This window comes from Pyxicephalus adspersus, chromosome 8 (assembly GCF_032062135.1).
Source record: "Pyxicephalus adspersus chromosome 8, UCB_Pads_2.0, whole genome shotgun sequence".
Taxonomy (NCBI): domain Eukaryota; kingdom Metazoa; phylum Chordata; class Amphibia; order Anura; family Pyxicephalidae; genus Pyxicephalus; species Pyxicephalus adspersus.
Window position 1 is genome coordinate 58,178,129 of NC_092865.1, and position 18,316 is coordinate 58,196,444.

General features: G+C 40.1%; 2 protein-coding genes across 2 annotated transcripts in view; one reads left to right on the plus strand and one right to left on the minus strand.

Moving 5' to 3' along the window:
* ADAMTS9 (ADAM metallopeptidase with thrombospondin type 1 motif 9) overlaps positions 1–9,665 on the plus strand; it is a 146,410-nt gene extending 136,745 nt beyond the window's left edge. Inside the window, exons 35-39 of the mRNA XM_072421214.1 lie at positions 880–1,013; positions 2,125–2,216; positions 3,574–3,678; positions 4,500–4,594; positions 5,175–9,665. Of these exons, the coding sequence (XP_072277315.1) occupies positions 880–1,013; positions 2,125–2,216; positions 3,574–3,678; positions 4,500–4,589 (421 nt within the window). The 3' untranslated portion in view covers positions 4,590–4,594; positions 5,175–9,665. The remainder of the gene's footprint in view (positions 1–879; positions 1,014–2,124; positions 2,217–3,573; positions 3,679–4,499; positions 4,595–5,174) is intronic.
* A 1,574-nt stretch (positions 9,666–11,239) lies between these two features.
* LOC140337210 (large ribosomal subunit protein uL13-like) lies at positions 11,240–13,965 on the minus strand. The gene is made up of 5 exons (XM_072420807.1): positions 13,814–13,965; positions 12,392–12,477; positions 12,247–12,306; positions 12,010–12,132; positions 11,240–11,373 (listed from the first exon to the last, which is right to left on the minus strand). Exons 1-5 carry the CDS (start codon positions 13,956–13,958, stop codon positions 11,287–11,289), a joined length of 501 nt encoding a protein of 166 aa, XP_072276908.1. The 5' UTR covers positions 13,959–13,965; the 3' UTR covers positions 11,240–11,286.
* Between the last annotated feature and the right edge of the window lie 4,351 nt (positions 13,966–18,316).

Consider the following 18,316-nt stretch of genomic DNA (forward strand, 5'->3'; position numbering starts at 1 on the left):
ATGTACACACATCAGATAATTCTCTACCAATACGAACTATCTAACAGAGGCCGCCCAACGTCGTTCATGGATCCATCCTCATGAATTCATGAACAACCAATGGTGCAATATAGGTCACCCCTCTCTGTAGAACAGAACAGCACTGTGTGTACAGCACTTATTCATTCACCCGTCACTCTGTTCTCACTGGAAATAATTACAAAAGTTTGTTTCCAGCAACAATTATTGAAGGTGTGCACGCTACCTTACTTTATTGGATGCTATGTAACAGCTTATACTGTTAAGATTTCAATTAAATGCCCAGGAAGATACAAGTATATTGGATTTCTAGAAGCACCAACAGGCATCTTCTGTACTTCCTAAAAATATTCATAGCCTAAAACGAAAAAAAAATGCACAGAACTTAGGGACTAAAAATTTGTTTGGGTTTGGATATTATTTTAACTCCTTTGGAGCATTTGCCTTGTATTTAACTTTTGGAGATGGCTATGGTTGCATCTCATGGCATCCCCAGATCTTCTCCCTGTTCTTCTTGTTGCTGCAATGGCCGCTAATGATGCAGAGAAGGGGGCCCATCGAATGTATCAGGAGTGCTGCTCCCAGAATCATTCTGTTTTTATCCCACAGCAGCTTTATGAAACGCATCCTTGAGCTTACAGGAAGTGGATTGAATCTCTATGGTAGTATCCAACCCAAAGTTAATGAATACTGCATTCGTTTTTTTTTAAACGAGGGGAAAAAAAATGAGAAAATGATTTTAAAAAGTTGTGCAATCCACAAAAACAGAGATCCAGTCAGGGTGCCCTGTAGATATTTGTTTGTAATTAAAACCTTGATTTGACCCCAATATCTTCATGCATGTCATGTATTCTGTTGCAGATTGCAGAATCCAACTGAATGTCCATATAATGGGAGCAGGAGAGAAGACTGTCCATGCAGGAAAGATTACACAGCATCTGGCTTGTCCACCTTCAGTAAAGTGCGGCTGGATCTGACCACTTTACAGATTATAAGTAAGTCCTTGATGTATGATATGAATATTTGTGTTTGGGTCAGTTGGCAAAGTGCAAAGCCAAGTGTGCCAGTCCCATCATCTGTGTGGTCCTCCCACCATTGTCTCATCATCAATGAAGTAGCTATACCAATTCTCCTCCAGCACGCTGCACTGTACACTCTGCATTACGGGGCTACCATACTGAGTGCAAGGCCGTTGGGGTAGACCACACACAACAGGACCGGTTGAGGTACCAGAGTGGCTGTTAGGAGAATCAGTATGGTGGCAGGAGGGAGTGAAGCACCCTCGGTTTATAGTTTAGTCACTTTTACCTGTGCTTCCAGACTCGGGCTAGGCTTATACTTGAATTGGTTCTTATTCAAGCATTCAAGGAGCTTCTCAAAGATTTTTATACTTCTCTTTGTTCTCAAAATGGAGTTTCTTCCTTCTTGCTTGTCTTCGTGACCATTGGCACTGGGAATGTTCCATTAGGTATGCTAGAGAGATTTTCACATATTCCTGTTGTATCCCTGTGAAATGAAGTGAAGGGAAATTCCTGCTTTATCCAAAACTAAAAAAAAATGGTTACAGATATACATTTAGGTTGGCTTCACACTTATGAATTTACATTGAAGATAATCATGGTTAAATGCAATAACACATGGGGGCTCTATTTATAAACAAAGGAATCAGACATTCCTTTGTGGAAATCTACCTGGCTTATGTGTTTCAAAGGCAGTAATTGATTCCCACCAGGGAATGTTTAAGGGAATGTCAGATTCCCTGTGTTTAGGTATAAAGCCGAGATATTCTGAGCTGTGTATTGCAGTGCCTAAGGCAAATGCCACTTAGCAGGTTTCAGACACAGAGAACAAAAAGAGAAGTCTATAAACTCATCAAAAAGGTCTCAGTGTGTAAAGCCTTTATCAAATGAGCAGATCTGCTGCCAATGTTGCACTCAACCAACTGGTCCAACCAATTTACCCATCACTAATCAAAAGTCATCAACCCCAATACATGACCCTTTTAGATTCACCTTTTATACATTATTTGCCCAGTACAGTATGTCCAACCATCACAACATACATTACAGGAGCATTGCTGTACTAACTTGTGATATCTCTTTTCAGCCACAGATCTACAGTTTGCACGTACAATAGAAGGACGACCTGTCCCATTTGCCACAGCCGGGGACTGTTACAGTGCAGCCAAATGCCCTCAGGTAACAAAAAACATTGATTTTTGCCTAAAATTGCACTGTATATGCAGCCATACTATTTTAATGAGCACATTCTGCATGGGTTCTAAAAGCAGAACAGATTTTCTTTTAATAGCTTGCTGCTGGTTTATTTATTTTCTTAAGACGCTCTTTGATTGTTATCTGATTCTGCAGATTACAGACAGATTTGGGAACAATTTTTTGACTATGGGCAGTATGTAACACTCCCACTGGGTTTTTATATCTTGTTGTGAAAAGGTAGTAGATGAGCGATCATTGAGTAGCTGGCTGACATTTGCTGCCCACCTATTTCAAAGTAAAGTACACATATCTATTGACCACCCCTCAATCTGTATTTAAAAAATGTAAATAGCACCCCCTATTTGGGCTGTCCTTTTAAAAAGAAATACTTTCCCAACTACGGTTCAAGTCATGCACCAGCTCTACAAAATAAGACCCCTTATATTGTTCCCTAGTGGACCTGAAGCCAAAAGTACTCTGGGTACATGTGCAGTAGAATGCTGCTTGATTGTTTAAATAAGTGGACCGGGCACAACAGATCTTGGTAAGTATATTTTCCAAACAGTGCATCCCAGATAGGGAGAGCCAGTTGCATTTTTTAAGTACCTGTATTTTTTTTTTGAATATGCACTTTCCGTCACTTCTTAGCCATCATTCATTTGTGTGTAAAAAATATACAGATTTTGCCCACAAAATGAATTTGTCTTGATATGGTATTTCACTTCCCATCGGCCAGTGCCATAAATATAATAATGATATCAGGCTGTTTAAGTAAATCACTCAGTAATGAGGAGATTAAAAGGAAGGCTGGTGTGGATAAGATTTATAGGGGGAATGCACAAACATGGGTACCATATGCCAAACTTATATCTGAAAAGTTTATGAGAAAGTTCAAGTACATGAGAAAACACCATGGTTTCTATCAAACTGTTCTTGAATTAGGACTCTCCAGCACTGCAAGTATTAAATGCTTATTGGGTACCTATAAAAAGCACTTTTATCCACCTGCTTCTACAACATTTTGGGTGGGTTGTGGGCCGAATCTTGGCCTTATCACTTCATTGCAGGGCTGCTGATCCTGCATTGTCAGTGGTGAAGTCACTGAACTGCAACCAGCTAGGCTGAACCAATGCTCACCTGAAAAGAAAGAGGCTTGCAAGAACAATGGATAAGGTGATTGAAAGTGCTCTTCTAACCATACCTTAGGGACATTTATTAGTGCCGCACTATTTCATATTATGGAACCTTAAAAGTATATACGTGTATGTATGATTTGTATTAATGTGTAGAATAAAAAAACTTGCCCTTTAAAGTATATTTCTGTATTGTCTTCTCTTAGGGTCGCTTTAGCATCAACCTTAAAGGAACAGGGCTCTCAATATCTGAATCAACTAAATGGATGTCACAAGGAAATTATGCAGTGACTGAAATAACTAAATCTCCAGTAAGGATCTTCTCTTTTTTATTGTTTTTTAATTCTTTTTTTACATACATTTTTGTTCATCTTGTACTATAGGAGGTTGTGCAGAGATGGTGCAATCAGACTGTAAAACGTATAGGGACTGTCCAGCCTGTTGCATTGATACTTTATTTAAATTAGAGGAGTTCATATTACCGTTGTTGGTCCATTTATATCAAAGAAAAATTAAAGAGATGACATTAGAATCTTTTAAAGTTGTATTTTAATGTATGCCATGTGTTTTCCAATGTGTTTTAGTTGTAAAGATTAAAGTGGAACTAAACTCACGTTGGTAGGAGTGAGCTTTTGGCATAATTGGCAAGTATGGATAGGGTTATGGCACACAGTTACCTTTTCTTTTTGCCTTGCAACTATCAGTGGTCGAATATCAGACAAATCTGCCATCTTCCCTTTCAGGTCCAATGCAGTTTTCTTTGACCATGGACAGTCACTGATGATGTAACGTCTGTGCGAAGTTGCATTGTCTTAGACATCTAGGTCTATTTTTGGCATTGAATGGTGCCTGTACCATGCAGTGTAAGCAATAAAAACAAAGCCACCAAAAGGTGGCTCCTGGTGATTTTTTTTTTTTGGTGTAGGTTAGCTTTAAAGATAATATACACAGTACAGTACCACACAGCAACCATTGGCCACCTCTGGTCCTCATTAGGAGATGACTTCCTTAGGGTGGAAATGTCAGCAGTGACCCACTGATGTCCATCACTCTGCTCGTATGTCACATTATCACGCGCTAAACCAATTCCCTCCATTTCAAAAGTAACATAAACCTTTTTATTTCCAACTAGGATGGAACCAAAGTGACAGGAAAATGTGGTGGCTACTGTGGCAAGTGTATTCCGTCCTCAGCAACCGGCCTCAGTGTTCAGCTCCTATAGAACTGGTAAGAGGAACCTCAATGAATGGCTCTAATCATTCCTAAGGCTTAGTACCCACAGGCTGATCTTCACTTCCGATCTGATCAATCCAATAAAATGATTGGATCTGAGTTTAACACAAGCCATGCAAGCAACATAGTTTGGGTCATGTACATAAACAATTGAGCAAATCCTGTCTAGAGCTGCCATCTGTATGGTGGAGAGGACAACTGGAATGGTAGAATATTGTTTTTTTGGCACTTTGACCAAGTGATTACAAGTTGGGAAACCAGTTGGTTGTGAATACTATTAGTTAGGATCTGCTTGTGTGTACTCGGTCTAAAGCATTTAGATAAGCCTGTGTTTCCTATAGTGAAAAAAATAGACCTCTTGTTATCTGTTTGGGCTCCAGCTTTGGATGGCTAAAACTGCAAGCAGATTAGGTACCTACATTTGGTTTTAGTCTTCATATAAAGGAGTTCAAACTAAGAATGGAGAAGCAGCACGAGTAGCAATCAGTTACACATCAATGCAAGATACATAATTTTATCTTGTGTTTAGCTGTTTCCATGGAATTGATTTTTAATTTCCTTTTTTTTGTTATAGGTGCTTTAACAATAAGAAGTTCAGATGGATTAAGACATGCGTTGCAATACCTCGTTGTTCAGTGTTTGTACATGTGTAAATAGCTTGGATACCAAGTATTGTATAGTGTAATATTTATGTCTGAGTTTATTTATTTTAATATTTGTGGGCATAAAAAAAATGTCTCTTTCAAGCCCTCCTCTGCAAGATGCGCCTCCAGCGGAACACGAGCGGAGCCATCATCAGTGAAGTGGTTTTGGCTGCTTTATTATGTGTCTTTGTTCCACTTTGCAGTCTGTCCACTGCATTTGACATGCTCTACATCATATGTAGCATATTGACATGCGTGATGTTTTGTTATAACAGTTTTGTATGGTTTATCATCCGTCCGTAATGTATCAGATGTTATTGGCTAATCAGCCTCTGGTGCTTTTGCGAGTGTTAACATAGTATATTTGGCATTTTTCATGCAGAATGTTCATTTCTAAAGAAGGTATTTTATCCCAGAGCATCAGGTCACCAAAGAGCTAAATAACTTACAGCTGGCACCAAACTTTTTTAGCTTTTTTCTGTTGTCAACTGAACTGAACTATCTGGCATTTGAATGTGCTAGTCATGGAAATATAGGGTTGAAATCTTGGCCATCTTGAATGCCATCTTGGTGTGACATGGCTGGCCTCATCTATTTGTAAATCCACCAATGCACATATACCTTGGTTGAGCATGTACCTAAGCTTATCAAAGTCTTATTTTTTTACCCTTAGGGCAGGTTCAGGGCTGGGCTGGGCTGGAGCAAACGGTCCCATGTGGGTCGCAGCAGCTGCCAACTTGCCATCTCTTACATTGTAGGGTTGGTTTTTAAAGATCCAACATTTGCAGATTTAACGGTGGGCAGTAATGAATCATACTGAACTGCTTAATGCTGGCGTATCCACAAATGACAAACAATCGCAATACAAGTGAAGGAGAGAGAGTGCAACGCGGTTCCACTCGCTCGTTCTCCCCCCTCCCAGTGATGTACGAATCTTCCAGTCTTTTGTCGTTGGCAAGGATCATGAATAATCCTTTCCAACAACAAAAACCTAATGTGTGTATACAGCCTGATAAGCTGACTTCCAAATAGTTACTTTGGGTTTCCATCTACCAATGCATTTACCATCATCACATCATTGTAGTACAACATGATTTCCTGATCTCTTCACATTTTTCAAGGAGTAAGCACAGAAAGGTACTTTGTAAAAATGAAGTGCAGAACATTTTTCATGAACATGCCAAATATACCATTTCAGACCTTATCTTTGTCTGCGCAACATGTAAAAAAAATAACATTGTGAATTCTGTTTTTTTGTATTTAATGTAATATTTTATACTGAAAAAAAGGGAATCATTTGCACTACAAGGTCAAAGTGAACAACAATGGTGCCTTTTATAAAAAAAAAAAGAAAACTCTTTATAAATATTTATTGAATTATTAGTTAAGAATTAAATATTATTTTTTGATTTTTTAAGATACACTAAGAAATATACTATAGAAAAAAAATGACTGACGTGGGATAGAGCCTTGTTTTTATACAGTTCATGAATTATTTGTCGATGTTAAAACTGTTACGTTCACTAAAATGAACCTGCCAACAAAGACTTGTATGGTGTTTGTATAGAGGGAAAAATGAAGTCACCATATGAAGAGGTTGAAGAAAAGCCATTTAATGGCACTTTATTCTCTTCACACATGGTATGGGGTCTTAATGGATTCATTACGCTGAACACACTTAGTGTTTTAAAAAATGCCATTCAAAGCGTGTTATAATATTAATACTGAAGGAAAATCAGAAACCACTCAATATAACCACATACAACTTTTAATTCTACTCCTTAAAGCAGTGCTTCTCAACCAGGGTTCCTCCAGAGGTTGCTAGGGGTCCTTGAACAATGAGCAATTTGTGTCTAAAGTGACCTCCAATGATCTTTTTGGATATCTGTAATGGTGACATTCTTCCCAGTGACCAGCAATGTAAGATGCATTTCTCCCACTGACCACCACACTAATGTTCTGTGAGCTGTGGATATAGTACTTATAAAAAGGGTTCCTGGAAGACCTAAAACTTATTTTAAGGGGTTACCCTATGTTTAAAAGGTCGAGAAACACTGCCTTAAAGCCTCTCTCCAATAGAGTGGGGATAAATGAAAATTTGTGTCCGGTCTGCTGAGATTTTCCATCACTTCTTGTCCCTATAATGAAGGGTTGGGTGCTTTGCAATTGGACCAGGCCAACATTTTTGTTGGAGTCAAGCTGGGGTAAGTCAACCTAAATACCATTCTAGCTGTAACTGGAGACTGGAGTTACCTCCCTCTTGGAAGTTTCATCACACATATTCAGTACACTTTAGGTCATTCTAGTTGGATAATTCTCTCCAGTCAGAGCCTCCCAGAGAAATCTGCATACAAAACTCAGGTTATGGGGTTGAAAGCGGTATAATTACACAACTGTATTTAAAACATTTATCAGTCAAATCAAAAGTGTTTGCCTAAATAGTTCCTGGATAAAGAGAAGCATTGTTAACTCTTCCAATGGTTTGGAAATTGTAGAAAATACCAAGTACTGGATTTTGCAGCAAGGTCATTGAGCATTGAGCATTTGCAGCAAGGTTCATTAGGGCCATGATTTTTTAAAGCTCTCCAAGGCTGGAAAAGATAGACTGTTATGGGTGATCCAACAATCCTAGGATGGATTTCCTAAAATATTTTGCTCATAATGGGCAAATGTTTTCCAATCCTGAACTAGATTTATTTTAGGTTTGTTGGGTCATCAAGATTCACCCATGATAGTCTATCTTCTCCAGTTTTGGAGAGCTTTGAATATTCAGGCTGATTGTCAAAAACCCCAAAATGTGACCATGTTACGCTTTACTGACCCCTTATATTGCCGGTAGATGAAACTATGATGGTACATTACACAAAGTTTGATTGTCACCGTCAGTCCTATTCCTTGGTTTTACAATCTCATCTAGTGGTATGAGCACCTGGATGATGATTTTCATCAAGAATACAGATAAAACAAACAATATTGAAAATGTTTTTTTCTCTTTACCTCTTAAGTCGTTATGAAGACACTTTGGAGATCCAACGTAGATGGAAAACCATAAACTGAGATCTTACTACAGCAATTGGAAGTTAGTCACATTCAACTGGACTTGTTTTGCAATCTTAAAAAAAGTTTACGTACCAAGTAGCTATCTAAGCTCTAAGTCAAAGTCTTTTTGGGAAATGAATAAGCCACTGATGAGCGGTGAAGCATCTTTAAGTCCTGTTGAATGTGACCAACTACTTCAGTGTTTCTCAACCTTTTTAACATAGGGGAAGCCTTGAAATAACTTTCAGGTCTTAGGTTTCGTACATAGGTATAATATAAATAGGACCATATATAGTCTTCAGCTATAACTTCTATATCCACAGATCACAGTATATTAGTGCGGTGGTCAGTGGGAAGAATGCCTCTTATATTGCTGGCTTTTGGGAAGACTGTCACCCTTACAGATAGCCAAAAAGATCATCAATGTCTTAAGTGCCACAAACTGGACCCCCGGACAACTTCTGGAGGAACTCTAGGGTTCTATGGATCCATGATTGGGAAACACTGAACTACACCATAACCTGGAGAAATTGGAACCTTCACTAACATCTTAATACAGTGAAATGTAGAAGGGTATCATATATTTCTGAATATCAGTTCTGTTACAAGCTGATATTTTAAACATTTTTCATTTAATTTTAAAGTATTAGAACAGATATCAAGTCCTCTATCCAAACCTATTCATGTCGTTTAGGTGGAGAACGTTGGCAATAGGTTGCAACCATCCAGCAAAGGTTCCTTCAGCCATCTCCACCCATTGCTGCTCCCTCTGGAGGAACAAAATGTTTTTCAAGCAGTAGTCCATCCCTGTTTTTAAAAAAACATTGAAGATGACATTATTTCTTCCATCAGATCCTTACAAAGGGAGCCTAGTAATTAACGCTCCATTATTCCTTGTGAACTATAACAAATTATTAACACCAGAAAAAAAGTTTAGATGTTGTATGCAATGTTATATTTGGTCAGTGTTTTATATAAATGGCTAACAATATTTTTTATATGACCAGCATTTGATCATTTTTTTTGTTGTATTTCTAATTATCTGTATTTTGATTTTTATTGGTCTATTCATGCACTGTATCTATACACGTAAGGGTTGGTATAAATTATATTAATTTTCAAAGATGCTACATGTCTGAATTGTGCTTATTATAAGCATTCTCTCTTGTATATACCTCTTCTTACACCTCTGGTGCTAATTATACACATTTTTTTCTTATTCTTTCATTTTTTTTTATGCTTCCTGAGGAAAAAAAAACACCAGATTTGTGTTCACAGTTTATACCCATTGTTTTTGTCATAGGTATTTATAATATGCACTGATAACAGCTTTACCGGTGTTCACCTATTAACAAATAAATTATTTTTAAAGTTTTACAGTATATTGAGCTTTGTGTGTGATTACTACAAGTCATAGGGGAGGTAATATTAAGGATATATCTAAAGCCATGACTTACTTGGATAGAATGGTGGTCGCATGCAGAAAATCCAGGAAAGCTCTCAAATTGTAGAGCTGGGGCAGTCCCCAAACGTATTAATGCTGCTTGAGCTACTCAGGGTCAGGATCCTAAGGCCATTGGGTAGGGTGGGCTCTGGGCTGACGAAAAGGCAGTAAGGGGCATGAAGACCTTTGAAGATTTGAAGAAATTACTCTAGACCTGAAGACTTTGTGACAAAGGCACATTGTGGGCCATATTAAATATCATGCCCAGTGTGAGCTCCTAGGGGTTGGATCTTTTCTTTTACCTCTTGGCCATCGTGAAGAAGGCAAGCGAGATATTCCCCAGTATTAGAAATAGCCTGGGATGGGGTGTCGTTAGGATAATCATTATAGGCCACCAGAATATCAGTTTAAAAACTATGTGGCCATCTTGGACACCCTCAATTTGAGAGAAAAGCCACCGGGAAAAAAGAGGGTAAACTCTTCTTTCCCAAGACACTTTATGCTGACAAGGGTCTTAAAACACATGTCCCTTAATTTGGACAGATCACCATTTCCTGTTTTATCCTCACAAAAGAGAGATGAGAAATCTCTATGATCGAAAACAACTGTCACTGCATGGTCCTTTAATTGTTAAGCAGCTCCTCCTTCCTGACAATGTACCGAAAAAACCGTTTTACAGGTTGAAGCCCAGTAATGTTCCTAAAGTAAGGCCAGTTTGGTTTGACAAAGATTGGAACCAAAAGAGAGCTACAAAGATAATAGATAGGTAAAGATAATGGGACATAGTGTAAATACAGGGGAGGGAGGTGAAAAAGAAACATCTCTTTTTATGGAAATACAGCTTCACTGCTCCACAAGCTCTGGAAGCTGTGATCAGGGTGCCAGTATGTGATATGACACCGACACCTGGTCAGACTGCTACTTGATCAAGGAGTCTGTGCAACATACAAGGAGCAGGGCCTGGCAGTGGAGAATATTAATCACAGTGACATTCCCAGTATGCTGTCTAGTACACACTGTGCATCAATGATTGCTGCTTTGGTGAATATCCAGGGTTGAGAATGTGGGAGATCAGAGCCAAAGTGAAATTTAGTAGCAAAACATGCTCCAGAGAACCTTTTTCATTCTCCAATTACTCAAATTCCCACATCTTGCCTGTAGATTGGCATGAAGAGGCTGTAGACTGGCAAGTCTGCAAAAAGTTGAAAACTCTCCGGAACGGGATTTCAGACAAAATAAAAAGGTATATAATCATTCATTGATGAAAAACTCCCCAAAAATGAGAAAACATCCATATTTAGAAAAAAAATTTAAACAATTCATGTCAGCACATCAAAAAAAAAAACTCCTTTTGGAACAGAATAGGTTTAAGTGGCTCCAAAACATGATTATAGATTACCTGTCCTGTGGAGCCCATTTTGAAAGGGTAAGAAAAACATCACTGGAATAGATAAAATATTTAAAAACAGCTACATCTAGGGTGGCCATGGTGGGGAAGTAATCCCCATTTTAATCCAAAATTTTTTTCCAAATATTTTATTCCAAGTCTCTGGGCATATTTAAACAAGGACACCGTACTTCTTCAGGACTTCTGTGTACCTTGCAATTTTAGTTTCAACATTTTTCTCTGCTTGCTTCTTCAGTTTCTACAAAAATAAAAAAAAATAAAAAATAGATCAGATGTGCAATTGGAACGCAATCATGTTTCGACTTTTTAATTGTATCTTGATATAAAACAATTATTACTATTTGATCAGGGGAAAATAATTTCTGCACTCCATATTAATCTGCTGGGAAGCCCTTCTGACCCACTGCCATACCCAAAGTATTTAGCTGCATTGAAGCTGAACTCTAAAGCCCTTATAACCCTTACCATGCAAGGAAGGGAATCAATGTCCAGAGTAGGCAGCTAAACTTTCCTTTTACCTTTCCTCATCTGAATGGCTGGTCACCCAATGCCACTGTGCTGCAGTAAACTATTTTACAACTTTTAGGCAAAATTATATTTTGTACAAGAATTGCCCTGCTATAAAGTGAAGTATTGTAAATAATGAATGTAGTACCAGTCCACAACATATTTACTAGGCAGGCATACTAGTTTGTCTTACTTCTTTTCCAGCCAAATACAACCTGAGTTAAAACTTCAATCTCTGGAAAACTAATCATGCCAGTAGGAGAGCCACAATATTTCTTACTGCTAGTTCTCTTCATCCTTACAAATACAGGACTTTGTTCTTAGCCCACCATAGTGTGAAGACTGCACTAAAAAGGTAAATGCTTACCATGACCAGCTTCTTTTTGGCATAGTGCAGCCTGGACTTTGCCTTCCTCTTCTCCTCCAGAGTGGCAGTGACTGCCTGGTACTTCCAGCCAACCTCATGGGCAAGGCGGCCAAGGAGAGCAAACTAAAATAAATTAAATATTTATTAGACTTGCATTTCTCATAAACACGCCATGAGCTGAATAAGGGTCAAGATTAGTTTTATAAACATAGGGCATCTACTCAGCCAGATACATACCTTGCGTGTTGGCTTCAAACGCACGATCTTCAGGGCAGCGGGCACCACCATGCGCTTTCTCTGTGGGGGAAAAATAAATAATTTAGTGTATTTTAAACTCAAGTGAATGAAGCATCACAATGCTAAGTTTAAAACTTATATTCACCTTGTCATAGGGAGGTGGGATACCATCAAAGACCTTCAGTCTCTCCAGAGCAGCCTGTCCTCGCTTAGTCTTGTGTGGCAGCATACCTGTGCAACAAAAGGGGGTCAGTTAAAAAAGCATTTAATAGTGTGCTTTTACAAACATAAAAATTTAGCAAAAAACATTTTTCAAGTCACTATGTGCTAAATTTATATTCTTACATTTTGAGTAGCGATCACTGCAGATTTGCAAGCCTAATGAAAGCAACTGAACAGCAAAAATTCATTTATTTCAACTCCCTTATCTTTTTCCGCCATTATCGACTAACTCCACAGCAGGACTCCCACTTCCTACCTTCTAAGAAAAGGGAAGGTGTGATACTATAGACACTGCTTTTTCTCCCCACAAAACTAAACAAAAAAAATAAAAAAGTTCTGACATTAAACAGAACAAACTGAACCCCTACAGCTATAACCTGGTATTTTGATAGTTTAAGTTGCTTTTCCATTTTATTCTGCAGATGGCTTTGACTTTCTAAACTGTAAATGAAGCAATTTTTTTCACAATAGACAAAAGTAAAAGTTTAAGCAATACTTTGTAAATTTATTTTTCGTAAAGGGTCGTATGGTGAGCAAATTGCTGCAGGTATGAAGTGTGGGTACCAAAAAGTACACCAAACCCCCCGATTTTAGCAGTGTCAGTGCTTGTTGCAAAGCCTTTCACACACCTACTGGTTCAACATGCATTTGTACAGCAGCAAGCAATGGTCACCACAGCAATAATTAGCAATATGAGATTCAGCCACATGGTTTGTGATCATCTCCAGGTGTCTGCATATCATACTTACAGCAGATTCCCTTTATCTTAATGATAGACGAAAGGTAATGAAGTCCAACCTACTTAACAGTAATCAAGCTCACATGCAAAAAATAAAAATACATTTTCTATGTTCTAGTACTGCAGAAGTAATAATATTGTTAGTAGTTAGTGTTCATTTATCCTCAATTCCACTTTGTGTGTTAGAATACTTTATGTCCATAATGAGCAATGATGTATACTGTCATTGCGGACTTCTGAAATTGATCAGTTCCTCCAAAACCATGTAGATACACTGTTCTGTCTTGAACTCTCTGGCTGCATGCTTGCTACAGACCTCTGACAAAGCTGTGACAGCCAAGCAACTAGTATATTAGCAGCTCTGGAAGCTTCCATACATCTCATACAGATTAGTGCTTGAATTATTGGCCTGGAAAGTTTCTTGTACAGTTATACAGCCATCACCAATACACCCGAGTCATTAACTTTGTACGGATAGATCCTGCCAGTGCCATTTTTCTTTAGGAACCAAGCAGAGTGATTTCTGCACATATTTGTAATTCCACAAGCGGATGATAATAGCAGAACGCTAGTAAGGTATTCAAAGCAATCCATATCAATACATACCTCTTACAGTCCTCCAGAAGATGCGGCTAGGTGCTCTGAAGTGGTATGGACCACGGGAAGGGTTTGTGTTCATACGTTTACGCAGGAAAGAAAGGTACTTTACTAGAGAAGAAAGAGAAAGGATGTTAACTTTCCACACAAGCATCCATCTGGTCAATGTTTTTTTGACTGTACAGGACAACACAAGATTTGATCCTGTAATGGCCTAAACTTACATCATTGCCTTACTCGTGACAGCCATTACAGCAGAAGGTTTAAAACTTATGTGGCACAAGAAGCTCAGCCAAATAAATGGCAAACAAATGTAAAACTTACTTGACTTGAAGGCTTAAATCCACCACCCAACTTCTTGGAAAATCCTGGGAGACCTCCCTTGAAAAATTCAGGAGGGACTTTCTTCAGGTTAGGTGGGGCCTGTGACAGGGCCTTCAGCTTACCCTTTGACAGGGTCTGAAAGGGAAAGAAAAGGAAAAGCACATTAGTTCTCAATTACCAATAAACATAACACTTTGCCAAAGTTCAGGGAAACTGAAATCAGATATAAATCCCCCCAGAGCTAGGAATGCCCCGAGTGGGTCCCACCATCACCACTCCTGACCATAAGGAAAGTGACATCAGTCTGTAAATCACAGCCGTACATAGCTCTGATTTGGTGACAGCCATGTATCATTGCAGATTTATCAATGACCAGAGGCTGCAGTTTAAAATTTGGTCCTAAAGCGAACGACTCGCAAATCCATGTTCCAGCACAGGGCGCAGCCATCTTGCAAGGGAAGCCGGGATTAAATGGCAACCAAAGATGAAGATCTAAAATGACGATTGAAAAATGATGAGCTACAATGCTAGGTATCCCTAGGGACTTTCAGGCCAATCAAGATGGAAGATCAGGAAACCGGAAAACTGGAGATCTCTGCGACAAAACCAGGATGGGGGAGTATTTAAAAAATTGTCATCAGTCAGGTAAGAATATTTTATGTTTTTGTAAGCTGGGTGAGAAGAAGCTGTAGGTGGGTGGCAGCCCCTGTATTGTGATCCAACGCTTCAGTATCCACACAAAAACAGCCGGGTGGTGCGCCCAGCTAAATGGGGCCGGGGAGAACACTGCAGAAGAGACATCACCTACACCTTCTGCAATAAAAGACCTTCACGATCACAATTTAAGGTTACTATCTCACGTTGCACTTTGCAATATTCGCCAATGATGATTCCTAGTGACAGGAGGACGGAGCACAGCCAGTAGCAGAGGAGGAGTTGGAGGACCCTTTACATCCTCAAACATTTGCAGCAGCCACCAACACGATTGTTAAGCGGGACAGATCACCTAGCAGACATATGTACAATCACATTCATCTCAGGTGACAAGGATCTAGAATCTGTACCTAGGTTTAGCTGAATTCTAACCAATAGGTCTGCATACCCCAAACAAACCCTGCTGAAAAATGGAAAGCTGCATTTTCATCTAAACTGCTTCACCATAGAAAGCACATCATCACAATGCATACAACACCCTGACATTTGCAGATCACAGACACCAATCAGCAGCAGATTCCTGCAAAGTGTGCTCAGCCACCATGATGACCACCACCGTCCAGCATTTCTGGCCTGTATGACATGATAGAAATACCTGAGAAGCTTCTATTACTCTCTGCCCACCTGTAACTACCAACACACTCCCAGAACCTCTCATCACATCGCAGATCCACAAGACAACTTACTCAGAATGGCAAAATGTAACATTGACCACATTATAAACCATGGTCACATGTCAAAGTTTAACACAAAAAACAGATCCCTATATATTATATAACTGTACAATCACCAATATAAAGTACAAGGGGTTGCTTTATAGAAATGTATAGTTTGGGGACAATTAGAAGTTGAACAGTCATTTTATAATTAATAAACTTTTATAAAGCAGCACTGTACATTAAAGAAGGGTTGCAACATGCAGACAGACACAGGCCATGACACCAGAGCTGAGGGTCTTGTCCAAAAGAGCTTGCAATCTAAGATTGGGAGACGTCTGTTAAACTTTACTCTTTAGTGCAGCAACCAATCAGAACTCATCCCCTGATCTGATGTACAGTTGCTATGGGATACCCCATTTGAACCCCACAAATTGATTTTCATGGTATTCTTCACGGATCCAATGGGGTAATTACACCATGGAGGTCACCAATCGATCTGTCTGGCAGGAACCCTAGAATAATCCAAAGTAAAGTCTTCTAGATTGTAAGCTCTTCGGGACAGGGTCCTCCTGTGCCACTTGCAACCTCTGTTTAATGTACAGTTCTGCATAATACATTGGTACTATATAAGTCCTGTTTATTAATAAAGTCCTGGCTGGGAGCAGCAAGCTGTATTCTATAGATGTCTGTGCACATGTGGGCCTCCCATCTATAGGAAGGAATGGGGAGTGCAGGACACATGAGTAGGATCCATCCAAGGGACTGAGGAGGTGGAAGCCCTGTGGGGTAGCAGGCACATGGAGGAGTGCAGAATTTGCCAGAATAAAAGGCCTTTAATGAGGCTGCTAGTCCCTGTGATCACGTGAAAATAATTAGGACCCCAAAAATCTGACTGAATAAGGGCTGCCCGAGCTGTCCGCCTGCATGGAGAACACACACAGGGCCTTGTCACTACACCTGAAAGCAGCTTCTGACACCGCTCGGGTATTGGCCGGCCCGCACATCGCTATGTATGGAGTCCGGGCCGTCACATGGGAGCAGCACCAGCAGGCCTCAGCCTAACACCTCGCAAACTTCACCCCGTCCCGGAGCTTCCCGCCGCTCCAATACCTTCCCAGACCGGCCAGCAACTTTTATAACACTCCCACAGGTATCCCGGTGCCGCTCATTACACGGCGGAGGGACGGAGACAGCACATAACAGCAGCCACGCCGGAGCCCCTCACCTTAGAGTCCGCCATCTTGTGCTGCCGGCCGAGAAAGAGACTCGAAATCGGCCACGGGGTTTCCTAAGGAAGAAAGAGGGGCGGAAGTGCGGGAAAAAGTTCCACCCCCTGTCGCTGTCACTGGTTGTGGGAGGAGCGGGGAATGCTCGCGATGTCTTTTTATACGACGGGTATCAAATTTATCTGACAAATAAAATATTATGAAATAGTACCAGATAAAAGCTATTTTTTTATCTCTTCTATTAAATTGAGCTGCCTAGTGAACTAGGAGCGTGTATACAAGTGGGCGTGTATGTCATTGTACGTCAATAACGTCATGACGTCATTGGTAGTACAGTATGAAAGCTGTATGTGTAAAGGCTTCTTGTCAGATTTTGCCGCCTAACAACTCAACCTCCTAGCCTATCACATATCTTCAGAACTGTTGGTTGCAACAACCCAGGTACTCAGAAAACCCCAATAGCTACTAGTATCCAAAACGAAAATATGGGGTCACAAGTTTAAAAACCCGTTAAATTACAGAATTTGGGGTTGCTGATATAAAAAGAAGTGTACCTAGGGGTGTGAAATTTACTGTGGAAATTGGGCACCCCTGGGGCCACCTACATTGCTAGGAGGATTGGGGTGGGGTCCCAATATTCATACCTGTCAGGTCACAAAACTATAAATGTCATACTGAGCTACTCTGTCTGCTCCTCAACTTTAAGCCCTAATTTCTCTTGAGGTGTAAGAAACCCAAAATTTAGGTCTGAGTGGGGGACACTTTGGTCAAATCCCCTAAAATGTCATCACTATGGAAACATTACAATCAAAACACGCTGCCCTCTCACACACAACCAGCCACTTCTCTTCTTTGAACCCCAAATTCTCTGGAACAGGGAGATGTAGATAACCAAAAATGTAGGTGTAAGTGGGGGATACTTGTGGCTAACTCCTTCTGAAGTTTCATTATTGTGCCATTATTAAACAACTTCTCATCAAAATGTGCGGCCCTGTTACACATAACTGTCCACTTCTCTTCTTTCAACCCCAAATTCTCTGCAATGGAGAGGTGTAGGTAAACAAAAATCTTAGTGTAGATGGAGGATACCTTTAGCTAACACCCACTAAAACAGTGGTCGCCAACCCGAGATCTGAAAATTTTAGTGGTCCGGGGCTGTGGCCGGTGCGCCAGGAGAAAGACCCCGCTGGGGAGACGCACTGGCCAGAACCACGGACCACATCCCCTGTACGGATCCCAGGCCCAGAGAAGTAGGCGGGTTGTCTCTGGACACAACCGCCCACTCTCCCATCACAGGCTCAGACCTGCAATGGGAGAGTGGTCGGGTTCTGGCATTATGACGTCACTCTGGGGGAAGTTTCTTCCCCTTTGAGTGACACCCGGCTCCCCGCGCATGCACGGTCCAGAGCCGGTAAATTTAGTAGTCCGCTGGTCCAAAAAGGTTGGCAACCACTGCACCAAAATGTAGTCACTATGGCATTATCACAAGATTAAAAAGAAACTAAAGAGTAGAAAGCAGCTTTTTTATTGCAAGTATATATTGGTGAATAATACAATTACATAGAATACAATGTGGTAAGACAAGGCCT